At 36.3% G+C, this 23402-nt stretch overlaps 1 protein-coding gene across 1 annotated transcript in view; it reads right to left on the minus strand.

Annotated features, from left to right (window-relative positions):
- Window positions 1-23402, minus strand: part of RAB3GAP1 (RAB3 GTPase activating protein catalytic subunit 1) — a 219026-nt gene that overhangs the window by 50669 nt on the left and 144955 nt on the right. The window contains exons 5-7 of the mRNA XM_055572747.1: window positions 15818-15950; window positions 12732-12810; window positions 1129-1248 (exon numbers count right to left, since the gene is read on the minus strand). Of these exons, the coding sequence (XP_055428722.1) occupies window positions 1129-1248; window positions 12732-12810; window positions 15818-15950 (332 nt within the window). The remainder of the gene's footprint in view (window positions 1-1128; window positions 1249-12731; window positions 12811-15817; window positions 15951-23402) is intronic.

The following is a 23402-nucleotide window of genomic DNA, read 5'->3' on the forward strand; positions in this document are numbered from 1 at the left end:
ACAGGTATTAAACAATACAAATTAAACCTACATTAGTGGTGAATTATATTTTATTTAATCATTTGAAGATATAGTTGTTCCTCCTTATTCCAAGATTTCCGTATCTGCAAATTAGCCTACTCACTAAAATCTATCTTAACTTCAAAAATCAATACCTGTAGCACTTTCAGTCATTTGAAAACATGTGCAGAGAAACAAAAAATTCAAGTTACCTGAATGCATAGTCCTAGTTGAGGCTGAACAAGGTGATGCTCTGTTATCAAGTTTTAAAATTAGATTTTTCTTTGTATTTTTAAAATTATTTTTAATTGGAGGATAATTGCTTTACAGTTTTGTGTTGGTTTCTGCTATACATCAACATGAATCAGCCATAGGTATACATATGTCCCTTCCCTCTCATCTCCCACCTCATCCCACCCCTCTAGGTTGTTACAGTGCCCTGGGTTGAGCTCCCTGAGTCACATGACAAATTCCCACTGGCTATCTATTTTACATATGGTATATGCTTCAGTGCTACTCTCTCAATGGTCCCACCTTCTCTCTCATTCTGTCTGTAAGTCTATTCTCTATGTCTGCATCTCCATTGCTGCCCTACAAATAGGTTCACCAGTACCATCTTTCTAGATTCCATATATATGTTAATGTACAATATTTATTTGTTCTTCTCTTTCTGACTTACTTCACTCTGTAGAACAGGCTCTAGGTTCATCCACCTCACTAGAACTGACTCAAGTTCATTCCTTTTCTCGGCTGAGTAATATTCCATTGTGTATAGGTACCACAACTTCTTTACTCATTCATCTCTTGATGGATATCTAGGTTGCTTCCATGTTCTGATTTTGCATCAAAATTTAAATAGATTAAACATTTGGAAGCAAAATACAAAAATAATACAATTTATTCATTTTAAATATTCATGTAATATTTCATTAAGTTTCCCTTTAGATATGCTTTCCCTAAAGATTTTGTTGTGTTGGTCCTTATATATAATATTCCAATATAATAACATACAAATACTAATCCTATATTAATCAAAAACCTAACATTTAGCAAGCAGTTTCCTTCATAAATTTTAATTTAAAATAGTTCTTAAAACTCATGTCTAGGTGTTTTGAAATGTCCACTTACCAGCCAGTGTTTCCCAAAGCAATAGACACAGAGCTCAGAAGAAGATTGCACTTAGATTCACTGAGGACAGCATCAGTGTTTGCAGCAGGTGCTATCACCACAAACTCTCGGAGTCCATACCTTTAAAAAAAGGAAAAAAGAATCACTGCCATTAAATAGGCAAAAATGTCAGAACACAAAAATCTATTATTTGGGAAACATGAAAAATATTTCCCGGAAAAGAAAGTTAGGTTTGAACCACAGGTCTTTCTTTCTTTCCTTCTTAAATGGCAACTGAACCTATAACAACCTGAATTTCCTTCATTTGGCACAAAATTCACATCATTCATCTATTTTCTCTCCATTCTTTACAAATTAGCAACAATTTGCTGAAATTACAAATTACAAAGAAAAAGAAATTAAATAATCAGTTTTGTCTTAGTTAGGTTTCAAAAATAAAACGTGAAAGCCAGCACTGACTTCTTGTATTAATTAGCTGATAACACTAAGTCCACTAATGTGGAGAGTTAAAGTTTAATAGATTCCCTAAATGTCAGGAAAATAACTATCAGTCATACTTGTGCTGTCTAAGTAAGAACATGATTTACTCTTGTTTAGTCGCTAAGTCCTATCTGACTTTTTCTTTTTTTGGTGACCCCCATGGACTATAGCCCGCCGGCTCCTCTGTCCATGGGATTTCCCAGGTAAGAATACTGGAATGGGTTGCCATTTAATTCTCCCGATTTACTCTGCTGCTGCTGCTGCTGCTGCTAAGTCGCTTCAGTTGTGTCCAACTCTGTGCGACCCCATAGACGGCAGCCCACCAGGCTCTCCCGTCCCTAGGATTCTCCAGGCAAGAACACTGGAGTGGGTTGCCATTTCCTTAATCTAGTATCATAATTAAAGAATTATTATATTCTTTCACTCCATAACACATATTAGATAGGAATCACAAAATTATCAGAAAATGGCTTACTCTTGGTATCTTACAATAATGGAAACTTCTCATTTAGTTGACAAGTCCATTAAAAACCACAAATCGGCAGCCAAAATGTACAAAAACATTAAGGTCAAACTGGTAATCTTGCCTCCTGAAAATTCCTGTCCTATTCACTCCCTGTTGTGTTTTTATTTAACAATATTTTTAATATAAATTTATAAAAGGCATTACTCATTTGCCTATTTTAACTCTACAGTTATGAATACTTCTTTCTATGAACAGTCTCAAGAAATTCCCCAAAACAGCAGCAAAAAAGATTTAATTTTTTTAAATCCAATCATAATCTGTTTACTGTTTAGATGACAAAAGTTTATTTCATCTTCTCACGTCTCCTCCACCCTCCTACCCCTGAAATCAAAATTAGTTATGTAGAAGTAGCATCAAATATCGCAAAGAACCCAGAGCTGTGAATTTTAGGCTCTAAATCTATTTACATACAGTTTTTTTCTTTCTTTTCTTAATATCCTTGGAAGAAAGAAAACAAAAGCACTTATTTGCCTTGGTATCCCCAGGAACTAGAGAGAAACCGTTGTCAATAGTTCTTGGTCATTCTTCCAAAACTGTTCCATCTGTCCATTGACCCATCCTATCCTCAAAAAAGATTAGATTAACATACTTCCTGTACCTTCTTTTCAAAGGCTCATCTCCCCTACTGGTCAGTACTTTGTTTCCAGCTTTACGCTACTGCAACAACACTGCAACAATTCCTACAGGGTATAACTGTGGGACAAATTCTTAGAAGTTGCTAGCTAAAAGAACATCTTGAACATCTTTAACACTGATAGCTGTTGCCAATTGATAGCTGTTGCCAAACTAACTCCTCCCCCTCCATACACATAAAATTGTGCCTGTGTATACTCCTGTTCACAAGAAATAAGCCAAAGTGAACTGCTTCCTATTTATCTGCAATAAAAGTCAGTCCTCAATGTATTTGTTTCCACTACCTGGAATGTTTTCCCTACTCAACAGTCATCATGGAACATCAATAGATTCTTTTTTTTTTTTTGAAGATTTATCTCAAATACCACCCCATCACCTCTGTTAAATATGCTCTCTTCTTTGATTTCAAATGTATTTTCCCTGTCACTATTATCTTTAAAAGATCAATGCATACAGGTGGTCAACAGCTACATGGAAAGATGCTAAACATCACTAATCATTAGGGAAATACAAATAAAAACAACAATGACATATAACCTTATATCTTTTAGAGTGATGATCATCAAAAAGAAAAGAAAAACTATTGGCAAGAATGCAGGGAAAAAAGGGAACTCTCAAACACTGTTGGTGGGGATATAGACTGGTGCAGCCAGGAGGAAAAACTATGAAAGTGTCTTCAAAAAAATTTTAAATGGAACTACCTTATGACCCAGCAATTCTATTTCTGGGTATTTATCTAAAGAAAATGAAAACACTAATTCAAAAAGTTATGTGCCCCCATGAACACTGTAGCACCAATTACAAAAGCCAAGATATGGAAACAACTTAAGTATCCATTAATGGGTCAATGAATGAAGAAATGTGGTGTACGTATATGCAGACAGAGGAGCCTGGTGGGCTACAGTCCACAGGGTCACATAGAGTCAGATACGACTGAAGCGACTAAGCACGCATGCATACACACAACAGATTATTATCCTGTCATAGAAAAAACTGAAACCTTACCACGTGCAACAACATGCACGGACGTGAGGACATTATGCTAAGTGAAACAAGTCAGACAGAGAAAGACGAAATAGGATCTCACTTACATATGGAATAAAAACAAACAAAAACGCACCAAGCTCCTAGACAGAGACAACAGATTGGTGGCTGCCAGAGGTGGTGTGTGAGGTGGCAGAAATGGTGGAGAGACCAAAAGATACAAATCTCCAGTTATAAAGGAGGTAAATTATGGGGGTGTAATGTACAGCATGGTGACTATAGTTAATAATACTGTACTGTGCATCTGAAAGTTGCTAAGAGAATAAATCTTAAAAATCTTAAAAGTTCTCATCACAAAAGAAAATTCTGTAACTATGTATGTGGACTAATATTAACAGGACTTATGAACCTACCTACCACACCCTCTGCTCACAAAAGAGTTCATAAATTTACATTTGGACATAAATGTCTGCTAAAATTAATGTTTGTATCATTTCTATGACTTTTTTTAAAAAAATAAATAGCAATTAGTCAAGGGACTAAATTTCTAATGAGGGTTTCAGGATTAGCCATTAGAAGGTATTTAAAGGATATGTATAAAAGGAGGCAGAGAGAAGCAGCCAATAAGTCACATTATTAAGATTCCCTCATAGCTCAGTTGGTAAAGAATCTGCCTGCAATGCAGGAGACACAGGTTCGATTCCTGGGTGGGAAAGATCCCCTGGAGAAGGAAATGGCAACCCACTCCAGTATTCCTGCCTGGAGAATCCCATGAACAGAGGAGCCTGGCAGGCTATAGTCCATGGGGTCACAAGAGTCAGACAAAACTAAACCACCACCTTGCCTAAACTATAAAACTTGATCATGAAACTGTAACCAAGTGCCTGTGTCCCTGTCTTTTGAAGTAAGAGGCTTTTATTTTCATCTCCCAGACCTCCCCTGGGTCTCTAAAGGCTGGCTCAAGCATTAATTATCAGGATATGTGAACATGTAGAAACCAAAAGAGGTTGGGCTGGGAAAGGTAACAATTCAGATTATAAATCAACCACATAGTAGAGTCATCCAACTCCCAGTTCCTTGAAAAATATAAAGGTCTGACACATATTCCTAAGTTGTTTTTACAGAAACCAGACCCCACCAGATGAAAACTGCTGACAGCAAGCACGAAGCGTGCTCCAAACTGACTGGAGCCAGAAAACTGATGACGTGCCAAATTTTACCTTGACGCCAACCAACCCAAGAGCTGAGCACAAGCTGATCATGGACCACGCGGCCCCCTCCCTCACAATGCCCTTGAAAACCCTTCCCTGAAAGCTATCACGAAGCTGGGTCTTTTGATCATGAGTTTCCCATTCTCATTGTCTGGTGACCTGCAATAACACTGTACTTTCCTTCATCACAACTCGGTATCAGTAAATTGGCTTTGCTGTGCGGACACACATTCAGGTTCATTAACATCATGCCCACATACTTTTAAGACTAGTTTTACAAAATACTTTTTAAAAAGTTAAATAGGGTTAATGCTAACCTGGCAGATATTTGATATAAAAACTGAAACTAGGAGATAACAAAATAGAAATAGATTGACAAACTTGAACCATCAAAACTCAGCATTTGACATAAATGTTCTATTTTTGTAAGTTTGATTAATCATATATTAGGTTTTTCTCATTCTGACAATCTTTACTCATTGTCTATGTATAGTATAAATATTTTGCATTATACTTCAAATTTGGGGGGTCTGCTTTATTAACTTTTAGTTCAGTTCAGTCGCTCAGTCGTGTCCAACTCTTTGCAATCCCATGAACCGCAGCACACCAGGCCTCCCTGTCCATCACCAACTGCCAGAGTCTACCCAAACCCATGTCCATTGAGTCAGTGATGCCATCCAACCATCTCATCCTGTGTTGTCCCCTTCTCCTGCCCCCAGGGTCTTTTCCCAGCATCAGGGTCTTTTCCAATGAGTCAACTCTTCGCATGAGGTGGCCAAAGTACTGGAGTTTCAGCTTTAGCATCATTCCTTCCAAAGAAATCCCAGGGCTGATCTCCTTCAGAATGGACTGGTTGGATCTCCTTGCAGTCCAAGGGACTCTCAAGAGTCTTCTCCAACACCACAGTTCAAAAGCATCAATTCTTCGTCACTCAGCCTTCTTCACAGTCCAACTCTCACATCCATACATGACCACAGGAAAAACCATAGCCTTGACTAGACGGCCTGGCGTGCTGTGATTCATGGGGTCACAAAGAGTCGGACACGACTGAGCGACTGATCTGATCTGATCTGATATGCTGAAATTAAAGAAGACCTAAATAACTGGAGACCAATTGTGACCATAAAGTGGAAGACCCAGCATATAAACATATCAATTCTCCACCAAAATAATCTACAGACTCTAGGCAATTCCAATAAAACTCCCAATGACACTTTTTGTAGATACATACCAACCCTAAAATGTAAACAGAAAAGCAAAGGAGCTAGAATAGCCAAAACAAATTTGAAAAAAATTTTTTAAAAGGAAAAGGAAAGGGACTATTTAATGTAAACACTTATAAAACCAAGAGCATGCAGAAACAAACCCACACAAACGTGGCCAGCGATCTTTGATAAAGTTGTATAAGTAAGTCTATGAAGGAAGGAAACTCTTCAACAAATGCTGTTGGGACAACTAAACATCCACAAGCAAGAAAAGAATATTATACAAAAATCAACTTGAAATGGATAAAAGCTCTAAATATAAAAGGTAAAACTTTTAGGATAAAACAAAGAATTGGCCATGTAATCAAAGTTAATGTCACTAGTGACTAAATCATGATGATAATATGACCTTCTGATATATAATAAAGAGGTACTTCACCATTATGATCTTCTTTCCAAAGTCATAACCCAAATGTAACCATAAATTTTTTTTTACTTCAAAAAAATATTTTAACGGATACATGTTAAAATTGAGCTCTTTTGTTGCTTTCCTCAAACTACCACAATATTGTTAATTGGCTATACCTCAATATGGAGAAGGCAATGGCACCCCACTCCAGTACTCTTGCCTGGAAAATCCCATGGATGGAGGAGCCTGGTAGGCTGCAGCCCATGGGGTCACTAAGAGTCGGACACGACTGAGTGACTTCACTTTCACATTTCACTTTCATGCATTGAAGAAGGAAATGGCGACCCACTCCAGTGTTCTTGCCTGGAGAATCCCAGGGAAGGCAGAGCCTGGTGGGCTGCCGTCTATGGGGTCGCACAGAGTCGAACATGACTGAAGTGACTTAGCAGCAATACAAAATAAAAAGTTTAGGAAAAAAAAATTTTTTTTTTAATTTTTAAATCTCTCCAACTGAACAAGATTCTACAAAATTCCTTACTAGTACCCCTCAAAGCTCCAAGTGATCAAAAATGAGGAAAGACTGAGAAATTTTCACAGGAATGTAGACTGAACAATCTAAAGTGATATGATAACTAAATGTAATGCAGTATCCCAGACTAGATCTTTGAATAGAAAATGGATGTTAGTGGAAAAACTAGTTAAATAAAATTTTACTAAGTACCTGGCGTGCTGTAGTCCATGGAGTTGCAAAGAGTCAGACATGACTTAGAGACTGAACAACAACAATGTACTAATGTTTTAACTAATGTACCAATGTTGGCTTTTCAGTTTTGACACACATATCATAATAATATAAACTAACAACAGGGAAAATTGAGAGAAGGATATCTTGGAAGAGTCTGTAACTATCTCTATAACTTTTCTATAAACCTAAAATAAACCATAAATTTTTTAAAGTTTATATACATATATTTTTTAATTAGGAGAAAGCTTTCTGACCTCATGCAAGTGTTCTCAGACATGGCACCAAAAGCATGACTCATAATGTAAAAAACTGATAAACCAAACTGCATCAAATTTTAAAAACTTTATTCTGGAAAAGACACTAGTAAGAGAATGAAAAGATAAACTACTGTCTAGAGAAAATATTTGTATTTAGAATATATTTAAAAACTCTCAAAACACAACAGTAAGAAAACAACTCAATTAAAAAGTGGGCAAAAGACTTGCAGACACTTCACCACAGAGTATATTCATGGCAAAAAACACACAAAAGATATTCAAAATTAAAATTAGGATGAGATATTCTCATTCTAACAACACATCTGTTAGAATAGCTAAAACTAAAAAAACTGACACCAAGTGCTATTGTGGATACAGAGTAACTGAAACTCTCATATGTTGTTAGTGGAAATGCAAAATGGTATATCACTTTGGAAATCAGTTTGGCTGTTTCACATAAAGTTAAATATACACTTAGCATGTGACTGGCTTCCATGTGACTTAATCACACCCTAGGTACTTACCCAAGTAATCTAAAAATATATTTTCATATAAAAGATCTACACAAAAATATTTACAGCAGCTCTACTCATAAATGTCCAATCCAAGAAATAAATCTATTATCCCTCAACAGGGGAATGAGTAAACAAACTATGGTATATCCCTACAGTAGAATACTACTAATAGAAAGGAACAAACCACTGATACAAAATTATTTCAAATGATCTCAAAAGTATTATGCTGAGTGAAAGAAAGAAGACAGTCTCATATGGTTACTATTTGATTCCATCTCTATGAAACTCCTGAAAGGTCAAAACTTACAGTGACTAAGAACATGTTCAGTTCAGTTCAGTTCAGTCGCTCAGTCGTGTCCGACTCTTTGCGACCCCATGAATCGCAGCATACCAGGCCTCCCTGTCTATCACCAACTCCCAGAGTTCACTCAGACTCACGTCCATTGAGTCAGTGATGCCATCCAGCCATCTCATCCTCTGTCGTCCCCTTCTCCTCCTGCCCCCAATCCCTCCCAGCATCAGAGTCTTTTCCAATGAGTCAACTCTTTGCATGAGGTGGCCAAAGTACTGGAGTTTCAGCTTTAGCATTATTCCTTCCAAAGAAATCCCAGGGCTGATCTCCTTCAGAATGGACTGGTTGGATCTCCTTGCAGTCCAAGGGAATCTCAAGAGTCTTCTCCAACACCACAGTTCAAAGGCATCAATTCTTCGCTGCTCAGCCTTCTTCACAGTCCAACTCGCACATCCATACATGACCACAGGAAAAACCAGAGCCTTGACTAGACAGACCTTTTTTGACAAAGTAATGTCTCTGCTTTTGAATATGCTATCTAGGTTGGTCATAACTTTCCTTCCAAGGAGTAAGCGTCTTTTAATTTCATGGCTGCAGTCACCATCTGCAGTGATTTTGGAGCCCAAAAAAAGAAAGTCTGACACCGTTTCCACTGTTTCCCCATCTATTTTTCCCCATCTATTTCCCATGAAGTGATGGGACCAGATGCCATGATCTTCGTTTTCTGAATGTTGAGCTTTAAGCCAACTTTTTCACTCTCCTCTTTCACTTTCATCAAGAGGCTTTTTTAGTTCCTCTTCACTTTCTGCCATAAGAGTGGTGTCATCTGCATATCTGAGGTTATTGATATTTCTCCCGGCAATCCTGATTCCAGCTTGTGCTTCTTCCAGCCCAGCGTTTCTCATGATGTACTCTGCATATAAGTTAAATAAGCAGAGTGACAATATACAGCCTTGACGTACTCCTTTTCCTATTTGGAACCAGTCTGTTGTTCCATGTTAGTGACTGCCAAATATTAGGATGGAGAAGAGTTTGGGGGAGGTTACAGAACTATCCTATACTCTGTGGTACCAGCTTTAAAAACTATAGGGGACTTCCCTGGTGGTCCAGTAACTAAGAATCCACCCTGCAATGCAGGGGACATTGGTTCAATTCCTGATTGGGGAACTAAGATCTCACATGCCCCCAGGCCCACACACTCTGGAGCCTATATACTGTAAAACACAAAAAAGATTCCAAGTACTGCAACTAAGATTCAACACAGCCAAATAAGTAAATATTTTTAAAAACTTGTATACAAATGCACATGAAAAAGAAAAACCTGGAAGTATTAGTCGCTCAGTTATGTCTGACTTTTTGCAACCCTATGTACTGTAGCCCTTTAGGCTCCCCTGTTCATGGGATTTTCCAGGCAAGAATACTGGATTGAGTAGCCATTCTCTTCTCCAGGGGTCTTCCTGAGCCAGAGATTGAACCTGGGTTTCCTGTATTGCAGGCAGATTCTTTACCATCTGAGCCACCAGGGAATGTACATGGTACCATTATTTTCACTCTAATGGCAGAAAGCAAAGAGGAGATAAGGAGCTTCTTGTTGAGGGTAAAAAAGGAGAGTGAAAACGCTACCTTAAAACTCAATATTTAAAAAATGAATATCATGGCATCTGGTCCCATCACCTCATGGCAAACAGATGGGAAAAAACTGCAAACGGTGATGGGTTTTGTTTCCTTAGGCTCCAAAATTACTGCAGAGTGAGTGTAGCCACAAAATTAAAAGATACTTGCTCCTTGGAAGAAAAGCTATGAAAAACCTAGACAATGTATTAAAAAGCAGAGACATCATTTGCCAACAAAGGTCTGTATAGCCAAAGCTATGGTTTTTCCAGTAGTCACATATGCATATGAGAATGGGACCATAAAGAAGGCTGAGAGCTGAAGAACTGATGCCTTCAAATTGTGGTGCTGGAGAAGACTCTTAAGAGTCTTTTCGATTGCAAGGAGATCAAACCAGTCAATCCTAAAGAAAATCAACCCTAAAGATTCATTGGAGTGACTGATACTGAAGCTGAAGTTCCAATACTTTGGTTACCTGATGCGAAGAGCCTACTCACTGGAAAAGACCCTGATTCTGGGTAAGACTGAAGGCAAGAGAAAGGGGCAGCAGAGGATGAAATGGTTAGATTGCACCACAGACTCAATGGACATAAGCTTGACCAAACTCTGGGAGATAAGGAAGGACAGGGATGTCTGGCGTGCTTCAGTTCGGCAAAGAGTTGGACACAACTTAGCAAATGAACAACATATGTGTTAAAGTTCAGTGAACATCAAAAAAAAGTCCAACTTACTATATGTTAATTTCTAGAATAAAATTTTATAAAAATGGGAACATTAAAAAACAAGTGATTTTCATTAACATATAAACAAATCACTAACAAGTGATTCATTAATCTAACACAAAGAAAGATTTCATGAATTCACTCAATGAATATTAAACCATGGACTATGTGTCAGTATACTTTTTTGAAATATTAAAAAGCTGAACAGAAATTATATAACAGCATTGTAATTTTGATATATATATAATGTGTTATTATCTTATTAAATCCTCACAAATACTCTCAAAGGTACATATTATTTATTATTTTGACTTCACCAACTTAGAAACCAAATCAGCAAAATTAAGTTTTGCCCAAAGTTTCTGAGGTAATAGGTACCTGAGCTAGAAATTAAATATTAGTTTGTCTAATTCACTGCCTGGCCAAACAGTAGATCAATTAATGCTGAATGAATGAATGTAAATGCAAACTCTACGACACCATGCTGCCTTCTGATATATTTTGTCATATTAAATGTATGTATTTATATTCTAAAAGATAAGAGAATCAGGATGGGGACTTCCCTGGTGGCTCAGTGGTAAAGAATTTGCCTGCCAATGCAGGAGACAGGGGTTCAATCCCTGGTCCAGAAAGAGCCCACATGCCACAGAGCAACTAAGCCCATGTACCACCACTACTGAGACTGTGCTCTAGAGCCAGTTAGCCACAGCTACCAAAGCCCACGTGACCCAGAGTCTGTGCTCCACAATAAGAGAAGCCATGGCAGTAAGAAGTCCACACATTGCAACTACAGAGTAGCTTCTCCTCACAGCAACTAGGGAAATCCTGCACAGCAACAAAGACCTTGCACAGCAAAATAAATAATAATAATAAATGATGGGACTATTTATGAAACATTATCCAGTTTATTGCATATGCAAATAATTTTATGTGTCACATAATCTACTTGATATAATCACAATGGAATGAAACACAGATTATCATTCTTCCCCTTCCTTAGAAATTCTTTAATTTAAAAAAAAAAAATCAAAAGACTGACTCAGGCCAATAGAGTAAATTAAAACCAATATACAAATTTCCTTTAACTAGGTCTTCTTTTTTGACCATATACTTATGCTTGGGCCATTTTGGTGGCAGTATGTTTTAACACTAACATCTCCAAAATAAAGAAATGCTGTGAATAAATGAAAAAAAATTAAAAGAACTTCAGAGAGATTACAAGACTTTTTAAATGTGATAATCTTAAATTAACACACCACATTTATAACTAAGACACAATTGAGTTTTGATGTTATAACTGAGATCAATATTCTATGTCAATTCGATTTTCAACAATATATATGCAGCTTTCTATATTTAATTGTTCTATGCTAGTCATCAGAATCATAGTTAAGTACAACCTGGACTATGACTACTGTGCAAAAGAGAGATAACAACCCTGTGACTGCTACCCTCAGAAAAGCCTACTTGCAAGGCCTGGTTGATATTTGGGTTTGGGTACTTGGATTTGGGGAGGGGTCACATCATTTATCCTAACCAATAAAGTTATTGTGCCTAAATTGTACAAACAACATGGTTTAAACAGCAGGTTTACCTGCTTTCCTTCTAGGAGTCTGAAATTTTCTTATGTTGCAGTCAGAAGGTACCTAACGTGACATGTCACTAGTTAAAAACCTGAGAGAGCTGAGCTTCTACAAACAAGTTTCTCTGGTAGACAACATTTCATATGTATTGTCACAACTTGTGGCTAAGGGAATTCAGTATGCCCTGTGTGACTCCATTAGGAAAGAACTCTTAAACACCTGCACTTCCTCCAGACTTTGCCTCAGGCACTTTTCCCCTTTGCTGATTCTGCTTTGCATTTTGTCACTGTAAGAAATCCTAGCAGTAAGAGCAACTATCAACACATGCTGAGTCCTGTGCAAATTCCCAGCAAATCATCTATCTTGCAGGCAGTCTGGGGGCCTCCCTGACATACATTCTAAAAGTTATTTGTGTAAAATGTATACTTACCATCTTACCAGGCAATGTGCTCTGGGAGGAAAGTCATTATTCATACACAGCAAATCTTGCATAGATTGTGGAATAACATCTACAGAAACATTTGATAATGAACAAGTGAGTACATTCATTCTAAGGCAGAATTTCATCATATAATTTAAAGATATTCTATAACACGTCTTGCTAGTCCATGTAGTTTTGCCATTGCTTAAGGATTCACATCTAGGGCTAAAGATAAACTTTAGAAGGACACTGATATCTCCCTCTCGCTCTCTCTTTTCTTAAAAAAAAAAAAAAAAAGAAAAGCCAGTCTATAAAAAATATATATATATACATATATATATATCTCATTCCCATGTTTATAGTATTTTCCATTTTTCTAAATCATGACTCAAACAATTCTTCATTCCTTACTAGAAAGCTTTGTGTTTTTTTTTTGTTCTTCTTGGCATGCCCTTGGTCTTTACTTTTCTTCAAAATTTATATATAGAGTCTGTCAATTCTATATCACCTCCCATAGCTAGCCTTTGTTCATCTCTGGCCATCTTAAATATTCTTGTAAAACCACTAAGCTTTTTCTCCTTTATAACCCATATATCTGGAAGTACTTGCATTACAATCTGTAATAAGATACTAACATCAATGAGTAGTATTTATACTTGAAAATACACAGTAAGTTCAAAGCATAAAAAAATGTTCATAAAAATACTTCCTTTTGCTATACAGCTATACTTGCTTAGCAAATCTATATTTTGTTAATCTGTAAAAAGAATAAATAGGAGAATACTAATAACTTGATGCTCTACTTAACTAAAGCAATAAGCAACTCAAATAATCAGTACTCAAATCTTCTGACCTCTGATAATATAGTTTTAAATGTGTATCTCCAAATTAACTGAGCTGATGATTTGCTTCTAACTTCTACCATTAGTTACAGCTTCGATCACAACCAAATTAAAACTCCCAAATATATACACATATGCAGCAATAATGCCTTAACTATCTTAAATTCATTATCTCTCATCATTCCAGTCTCCTTTGTCTATCTCAGAAACACTGATTCTAAGCCTCCTTATTACAATAGCTTTTCCCTGATGTATGTTTTCTCTACAAATTAACAACACCCAAGATTTCTATACCTTGAACAGTTTCCATCATTAATCAGCAGAATGCTGGACCCCGAAATCGCTAGGCTATTACTAGGCTTCCACCAGCTATGTGTATTTCCCTCTTCCCCTTATTCTTAAAGTATACATACCCATATTCTGATTTATTTTATTTTGTTGTATAATTGTCTTATCCATGTATATACATAGTCAAATTATCTATCCTAGTTTATGAATCTAAATGCAGATGCTACCTAATTGTTTTGTGAAAATAATATATACTATAGAAAAGGTAATATAATTTTATTCCTACATAAGAAAAGGTACAAAATATTTCAGGCTTACACTTAGAAATGATAATCTATTTTGACCATCAAAACTTGGAACACTCATTGTACATACTTATTTTCTGAGTGAATGAAAAAGAGTATTTGACCAGATTCAAAATTCACACTTTTTAATACCTTGATCACTCACTATTTTATACTAGCAGATCTCAGAACAAAGATTTTGGATAATGTGACCTATTAACAACTGTAAGCACCATCTAACATTGGGCCAGGTACTGAAACAGGTACTTTATTTCAATAGGAAATGCAAAATTTAATAAAATTAAAATATTAATTCAGAATTAGAAATTATATTTCAAGTTAGTAATAAATTATGAGATTATTATATTTTAAAAAGACTATTTTAACATGTATTCTTCTCTTAAAATAACTGGTAATATATGTGTGACAAACTGGGAGAGTATGACTGACAGATATTCACCATCAGGTGTAAAATAGCTAGTGGGAAGCTGCTATATAGCACAGGGAGCTCAGCTCCATGCTGTGACGGTCTAGGGGGTGGGATGGCGGTGGGGAGGAGGTTCAAGAGGGAAGGGATATATGTATACATGTAGCTGATTCACTTTGTTGTACAGCATAAACTAACACAACATTGTAAAGCAATTATACATCAATAAAAATATAAATAAATAAAATGACTGATAATATAAATTAAAATTACCTTTGCAATTTTGTAAGGGGAAGAAATAAAACTCTCAGAATCCTTTATTAAGTGGCAAAGGATGTTTGCTAGCTTGAATACTAACTGCAATGCTTGTACAAGAGGCTGATAACATTAGTAATGGTGAGATACACACTTATGTACAGTATCTTATTAAATCTTCCCACTTACCCTCCAGGTAGTATTACTTCATTTTACAAATGAGATCAGTCAAGCTTAGAAAGGTCAAGTAATCAGTAAGGAGAAAAACCAGAATTTTAATCCACTTGATCTGCCTCCAAAGTCTAGGGCATATACAAAGCCAACACTGACTAATCAATAAACAACTTTCAAAAATTCTTCAAAGCCCAGCTTAGTTACTTAATTCTCCGTAACACCTTCTCTGATCTCTCTGGATTAAAACTGATCTTTTCTCCTCTGAACTCCAGTAAAACTTGTGCTTTGGGATAGCATTTATCACTTTTTACCTTTTATTATTGTTACTTACCTACAGACTTTAACTCCCCTACTGAAATGTACATTTTCTCAATTGGACTTTGCACAGAACCTAGCACATGTTTGGTTAGTCGTGTCCAACTCTTGTGACCCCAGGGACTATAGCCCGCCAGGTTCCTCTCTGTCCATGGTATTCTCCAGACAAGAATACTGGAGTGGGTCGCCATTTCCTTCTCCGGGGGATCTTCCCAACCCAGGAATCGAACCTGGGTCTCCTGCATTGCAGGTAGTTGATTTACTGACTGAGCTATGAGGGAAGCCCTAGCACATGTTAGGCACTCTACAAATAAATGATTTAACTAATTTAAAAATGAATGTTGCTGTGATAATTACTCTGCAAAGATCATACTCTATTTCAGGTGTGGTGAAATAACTGTGCATATGTAAAAATCTCCAGAGAATACTATTTAATTAAGTGAACTAAATTCATAATTTAAAGTTAAAATCACTCTTACAAGAGTTTAAAAATATGTAGTGAAAACTTACCTTCTAGTACTTCATCCTTTGCTTCTTTATCAGTGGATTCTTGTACAAGATAATGATGAGTGACTGAGAACTTGAAGTCTGCAAAGGAGATCTCATCTGATTTCTCTTCCCATGTCCCAGAAGTAAATATACCCTGTATTTCACAGAAAAACAAAAAAAGAAAAAACATCCACCATAACATATTCAATAGTTACCATTAGTTTTTTAACCACAGATCTTTTTTCCCTTTTTCTGCCTCTTAATCTAAAAACTTGATCCTGTATTTATCCTCCCCAAAAGGGAAAAGGAAAAACATACAAGTGAATAAACCAAGAGGAAATTATTTATAAGTGATTTATCACAGTGGTCCTTTAAAAAGAAAATTTCCCTAGAAAATTAACTATCAAGTGACTAACGAAATTGTAATTTTCAAGTAATGAAGCAATTTTGGTAAGATGAGTCTCTATATAAAATAATGAATATATAGTAAACCCCATGCCTCTTCACATACCAAAAAAAAACCAAAACAAAACCCAACTCTCTCTACCAACAGCAGAATCTGAGTATCTTTTAACAGAAAATGGTTAAATAATGGTTTCATAAATTTTAAAAATTAGAAAAAATACATGAGAATAAAATATTATAAAAATCTCAAATCTAATAATATCACTATGTAGTACACAGCATTACTGGGAGATCAGAAATTGCTTCAGAAACAAGCAAATCTGTAAAATCACTTTAAGTGGTATGATATCTGTAGCATTTATTTGCTTAACAGGTTCTGTGAGTTTCTTTATCGAGCTCTGGCATTCAAATATTTTCATTTAAATATCAACGTGATTGGAAAACATTTTAATTAAAAGTTTCAAACAGCGCCCTTACTTACATAATATAATCATAAAAAAGGATTTTTCTCACAAAGCTTCTAGTCTCCCATTGCTGTTCTTTCCACTGGAGAAGTCTATAGTCATTACAGCATAGCACCACCAAGAGGCAGAAATACCAACTCAGCAACTTCCAAGTACAGAGAGCCCCAAACTAGATAAGAAACTGTGAGGAATGATTCTGTGAGTCACTGAGTTTTTAAAAGTGTTGTTTGTATCCTGCAGATGTATGGCAAAACCAATACAATATTGTAAAGTAAAAAAATGAATAAATAAAAATAAAAGTGTTGTTTGGACTATACCTATCATATAACATCCAGCAGTTTTATGTATTCTTGGAAAGGCATATAAAATTCTGAATCTTTTTGTGATGAGAATAACCACCATGTATCCTACATATCACAGAAAACTAACCAAACTGATCACATGGATCACAACCTTGTCTAATTTAATGAAACTATGAGCCATGCCGTGTAGGGCCACCCAAGATGGATGGGTGATGGTGAAGAGTTCTGACAAAACGTGCTCCACTGGAGAAGGGAATGGCAAACCATTTCAGTATTCTTGCCTTGAGAACCACATGAACAGTATGGCAGAAAATGAAGAGGAAATACAGAGCCTCTTGATGAAGGTGAGAGAGAAGAGTGAAAAAGTTGGCTTAAAACTCAACATTCAAAAAACTAAGATCATGGCATGTGGTCCCATCACTTCATGGCAAAGAGATGGGAAAACAATGGAAACAGTGACAGACTTTATTTTCTTGAGCTCCAAAATTACTGCAGATGGAGATTGCAGCCATGAAATTAAAAGACGCATGCTCCTTGAAAGAAAAGCTACGACCAACCTAGACAGCATATTAAAAAGCAGAGATATTACTTTGCCAACAGAGGTCCGTATAGTCAAAGTTATGGTTTTCCCAGTAGTCACGTATGAATGTGAGAGTTGGACTATAAAGAAAGCTGAGCGCCAAAGAATTGATGCTTTTGAACTGTGGTGTTGAAGAAGACTCTTGAGAGTCCTTGGAACTGCAAGGAGATCAAACTAGTCCATCCTGAAGGAAATCAATCCTGAATATTCATTGGAAGGACTGATGCTGAAGCTGAAACTCCAATACTCTGGCCACCTGATGGGAAGAGCCAACTCATTAGAAAAGACCCCCATGCTGGGGAAGTCTGAAGGCAGGAGAAGGGGATGACAGAGAGTGAGATCACTGGATGGCATGACCGACTCAACAGACAGGAGTTTGAGCAAGCTCTAGGAGTTGGTGAAAGACAGGGAAGCCTGATGTGCTGCAGTCCATGGGGTCGCAAAGAATCAGACACAACTGAGTGACTGAACAAATAACGTGCTACATATCAAAATCTAGGATTTTTTTTATATGTTACATTTCTTAAACTGAGGTTCAGTTCAGTTCAGTCACTTAGTTCTGTCCGACTCTTTGCGACCCCATGAATCGCAGCACGCCAGGCCTCCCTGTCCATCACCATCTCCCAGAGTTCACCCAGACTCACGTCCATCGAGTCAGTGATGCCATCCAGCCATCTCATCCTCTGTCGTCCCCTTCTCCTCCTGCCCCCAATCCCTCCCAGCATCAGAGTCTTTTCCAATGAGTCAACTCTTCGCATGAGGTGGCCAAAGTACTGATGTTAAATTAAGATACCTATAACCTAAACCAAAAGTCTCAAACTGCAATAAGAAATAATGATACACATAAGAACTTGGTTTGCTAGGAAGAAAGCACACTATAAAGCAGTGAAATCTAAAACTAAGGTAAGGGGAGAAGTCCAGAAAACAAGAGATAAGTTCCATTTCAAGCTTGCAAAAAAGCTGAAAAAAAATTTTGGGTTTTTTTTTTTTTTTCTTTAAATTGAAATGTACTTGGTTTACAATGTGTTAGCTTCTGATGTATAGCAAAGTGATTCAGTTATATATTCTTTTTCATACTCTATTCCATTATGGTTTATTACAGGATATTGAATACAGTTACCTGTGCTATATAATAGGACCTTGCTCTTTATCCATTCTATATACAATAGTCTGTACCTGCCCTCTCCTACCTCCCCTCCCCCTTGGCAACCACAAGTCTGTTTTCTATGCCTTTGAGACTGTTTCTGTTTCATATATAAGTTCATTTGTGTCATATTTTAGATTCCACATGTAAGTGATATCATATGGTATTTGCCTTTCTCTTTCTGATTTGCTTCACCTAGTATGATAATCTCTAGATCCACCCATGTTGCTACAAATGACATTATGAAATATTATTTTAAAATGAGACAAAAGTAGACTTGCCTGGTGGTCCAGTGGTTAAGACTTGGCATTTTCCACTGCAGGGGGCACATGTTCAAGCCCTGATCAGGGAACTAAGACCTTGCATGCCTCGTAGCACAGCCAAAACAATTTTTTGTATTAAACAAGTAAAATAAAAAATTTTAAAGAAAATATATTTATTAAAAAAAACCTAAGTTTTTAAAAATGATACAAAGAAACATCATTTGATCCTACTCCTGCATTCTAGGTACCAAGACTGTCAACCTTACCAAACAGCTATCTCAAGGTGGATTTGGTTGTATTCGACATAAAGGACATCCAGATTCTGTATGCAGAACAAACTTAAGATAATTTACCTTGATTGAAAAATAACACTCCAACCTCCCTCCTTCAATTCCATTATGATACAGTCAATTGTAAAGATTATATTTACTATTAGAACCAGAAAGGTCAACTTTTAGTTCAGAATTAATCTAATAATTCAAATATAACTTCTGATGGCCCTAGTCAGACAATAAAAAGAAATAAGCACACAGACTGGAAAGAAATAAAACCATCTTCTTTCACCAATGGCCTGATTATGTACATAATATGTCCAAACAAATCTACAAAGTACTAAAACTAATGAATTTATGAAGTTGTGGAATTCAAGGTCAGTATACAAAAATCATCTGCATATACACACACACACCAAGGAAACACTTGGGAAATTAGTATTTTTTTTTTTACATATCACTCTTAAGACATGAAAAAAATCAAATATCTACGGCAGAGACTCAATGAAAGATGAACAAGAACTCTACCTAAAAATACCTCAAAGTATTGCTAAAAAGATATTAAAGACCTAAATAGAGATATCATGTACTCAGACTGGAAAACACAATACCATTAAGATGTCAATACTAATCAATCAAATCCTGATCAATATCCCAGCAGCCATTTTGCAAAGACTGACAAGATGATTCTAAAACTGATATGAAAATCCAAAGAACCAAGAGTAGCTAAAATAATTTTCATGAAAAACTATACTATTTTAAGATTTACCTTGCTACACAAGACCCCTACATATGTTGTCTACAAGAGACCCACCTCAAAACAGGGGACACATACAGACTGAAAGTGAAAGGCTGGAAAAAGATTTTCCATGCAAATAGGGACCAAAAGAAAGCAGGAGTAGCAATACTCATATCAGATAAAATAGACTTTAAAACAAAGACTGTGAAAAGAGACAAAGATGGTCACTACATAATGATCAAAGGATCAATCCAAGAAGATGATATAACAATTATAAATATATATGCACCCAACACGGGAGCACCGCAGTATGTAAGACAAATGCTAACAAGTATGAAAGGAGAAATTAACAACAACACAATAATAGTGGGAGACTTTAATACCCCACTCACACCTATGGATAGATCAACTAAACAGAAAATTAACAAGGAAACACAAACTTTAAACGATACAATAGACCAGTTAGACCTAATTGATATCTATAGGACATTTCATCCCAAAACAATGAATTTCACCTTTTTCTCAAGCGCACATGGAACCTTCTCCAGGATAGATCACATCCTGGGCCATAAAGCTAGCCTTGGTAAATTCAAAAAAATAGAAATCATTCCAAGCATCTTTTCTGACCACAATGCAGTAAGATTAGATCTCAATTACAAGAGAAAAACTATTAAAAATTCCAACATATGGAGGCTGAACAACATGCTGCTGAATAACCAACAAATCACAGAAGAAATCAAAAAAGAAATCAAAATTTGCATAGAAACGAATGAAAATGAAAACACAACAACCCAAAACCTGTGGGACACGGTAAAAGCAGTCCTAAGGGGAAGGTTCATAGCAATACAGGCACACCTCAAGAAACAAGAAAAAAGTCAAATAAATAACCTAACTCTACACCTAAAGCAACTAGAAAAGGAAGAAATGAAGAACCCCAGGGTTAGTAGAAGGAAAGAAATCTTAAAACTTAGAGCAGAAATAAATGCAGAAGAAACAAAAGAGATCATAGCCAAAATCAACAAAACCAAAAGCTGGTTTTTTAAAAGGATAAATAAAATTGACAAACCATTAGCCAGACTCATCAAGAAACAAAGGGAGAAAAATCAAATCAATAAAATTAGAAATGAAAATGGAGAGATCACAACAGACAACACAGAAATACAAAGGATCATAAGAGAGTACTATCAACAATTATATGCCAATAAAATGGACAACGTGGAAGAAATGGACAAATTCTTAGAAAAGTACAACTTTCCAAAACTCGATCAGGAAGAAATAGAAAATCTTAACAGACCCATCACAAGCACGGAAATGGAAACTGTAATCAAAAATCTTCCAGCAAACAAAAGCCCAGGTCCAGACGGCTTCACAGCTGAATTCTACCAAAAATTTAGAGAAGAGCTAACACCTATCCTGCTCAAGCTCTTCCAGAAAATTGCAGAGGATGGTAAACTTCCAAACTCATTCTACAAGGCCACCATCACCCTAATACCAAAACCTGACAAAGATCCCACAAAAAAAGAAAACTACAGGCCAATATCACTGATGAACATAGATGCAAAAATCCTTAACAAAATTCTAGCAATCAGAATCCAACAACACATTAAAAACATCATACACCATGACCAAGTGGGCTTTATCCCAGGGATGCAAGGATTCTTCAATATCCGCAAATCAATCAATGTAATACACCACATTAACAAATTGAAAAATAAGAACCATATGATTATCTCAATAGATGCAGAGAAAGCCTTTGACAATTCAACATCCATTTATGATCAAAACTCTCCAGAAAGCAGGAATAGAAGGAACATACCTCAACATAATAAAAGCTATATATGACAAACCCACAGCAAACATTATCCTCAATGGTGAAAAATTGAAAGCATTTCCTCTAAAGTCAGGAACGAGACAAGGGTGCCCACTTTCACCATTACTATTCAACATAGTTTTGGAAGTTTTGGCCACAGCAATCAGAGCAGAAAAAGAAATAAAAGGAATCCAAATTGGAAAAGAAGAAGTAAAGCTCTCACTGTTTGCAGATGACATGATCCTCTACATAGAAAACCCTAAAGACTCTACCAGAAAATTACTAGAACTAATCAATGACTATAGTAAAGTTGCAGGGTATAAAATCAACACACAGAAATCACTTGCATTCCTATACACTAATAATGAGAAAACAGAAAGAGAAATTAAGGAAACAATTCCATTCACCATTGCAACGGAAAGAATAAAATACTTAGGAATATATCTACCTAAAGAAACTAAAGACCTATATATAGAAAACTAAAAAACACTGGTGAAAGAAATCAAAGAGGACACTAACAGATGGAGAAATATACCATGTTCATGGATTGGAAGAATCAATATAGTGAAAATGAGTATACTACCCAAAGAAATCTATAGATTCAATGCAATCCCCATCAAGCTACCAACAGCATTCTTCACAGAGCTAGAACCTACCTGACTTCAGGCTCTACTACAAAGCCACAGTTATCAAGACAGTATGGTACTGGCACAAAGACAGAAATATAGATCAATGGAACAAAATAGAAAGCCCAGAGATAAATCCACGCACATATGGACACCTTATCTTTGACAAAGGAGGCAAGAATATACAATGGATTAAAGACAATCTCTTTAACAAGTGGTGCTGGGAAATCTGGTCAACCACTTACAGTTATGTAACGTTTAAAAATAAAATTAAATTAGAAAAAAAAAAAAGAATGAAACTAGAACACTTTCTAACACCATACACAAAAATAAACTCAAAATGGATTAAAGATCTAAACGTAAGACCAGAAACTATAAAACTCCTAGAGGAGAACATAGGCAAAACACTCTCTGACATACATCACAGCAGGATCCTCTATGACCCACCTCCCAGAATATTGGAAATAAAAGCAAAAATAAACAAATGGGACCTAATTAACCTTAAAAGCTTCTGCACATCAAAGGAAACTATTAGCAAGGTGAAAAGACAGCCTTCAGAATGGGAGAAGATAATAGCAAATGAAGCAACTGACAAACAACTAATCTCGAGAATATACAAGCAACTCCTACAGCTCAACTCCAGAAAAATAAATGACCCAATCAAAAAATGGGCCAAAGAACTAAATAGACATTTCTCCAAAGAAGACATACAGATGGCTCACAAACACATGAAAAGATGCTCAACATCACTCATTATCAGAGAAATGCAAATCAAAACCACTATGAGGTACCATTTCACACCAGTCAGAATGGCTGCGATTCAAAAGTCTACAAGTAATAAATGCTGGAGAGGGTGTGGAGAAAAGGGAACCCTCTTACACTGTTGGTGGGAATGCAAACTAGTACAGCCACTATGGAGAACAGTGTGGAGATTCCTTAAAAAACTGGAAATAGACCTGCCTTATGATCCAGCAATCCCACTGCTGGGCATACACACTGAG

Source organism: Bubalus kerabau, chromosome 3 (assembly GCF_029407905.1).
Source record: "Bubalus kerabau isolate K-KA32 ecotype Philippines breed swamp buffalo chromosome 3, PCC_UOA_SB_1v2, whole genome shotgun sequence".
NCBI lineage: Eukaryota > Metazoa > Chordata > Mammalia > Artiodactyla > Bovidae > Bubalus > Bubalus kerabau.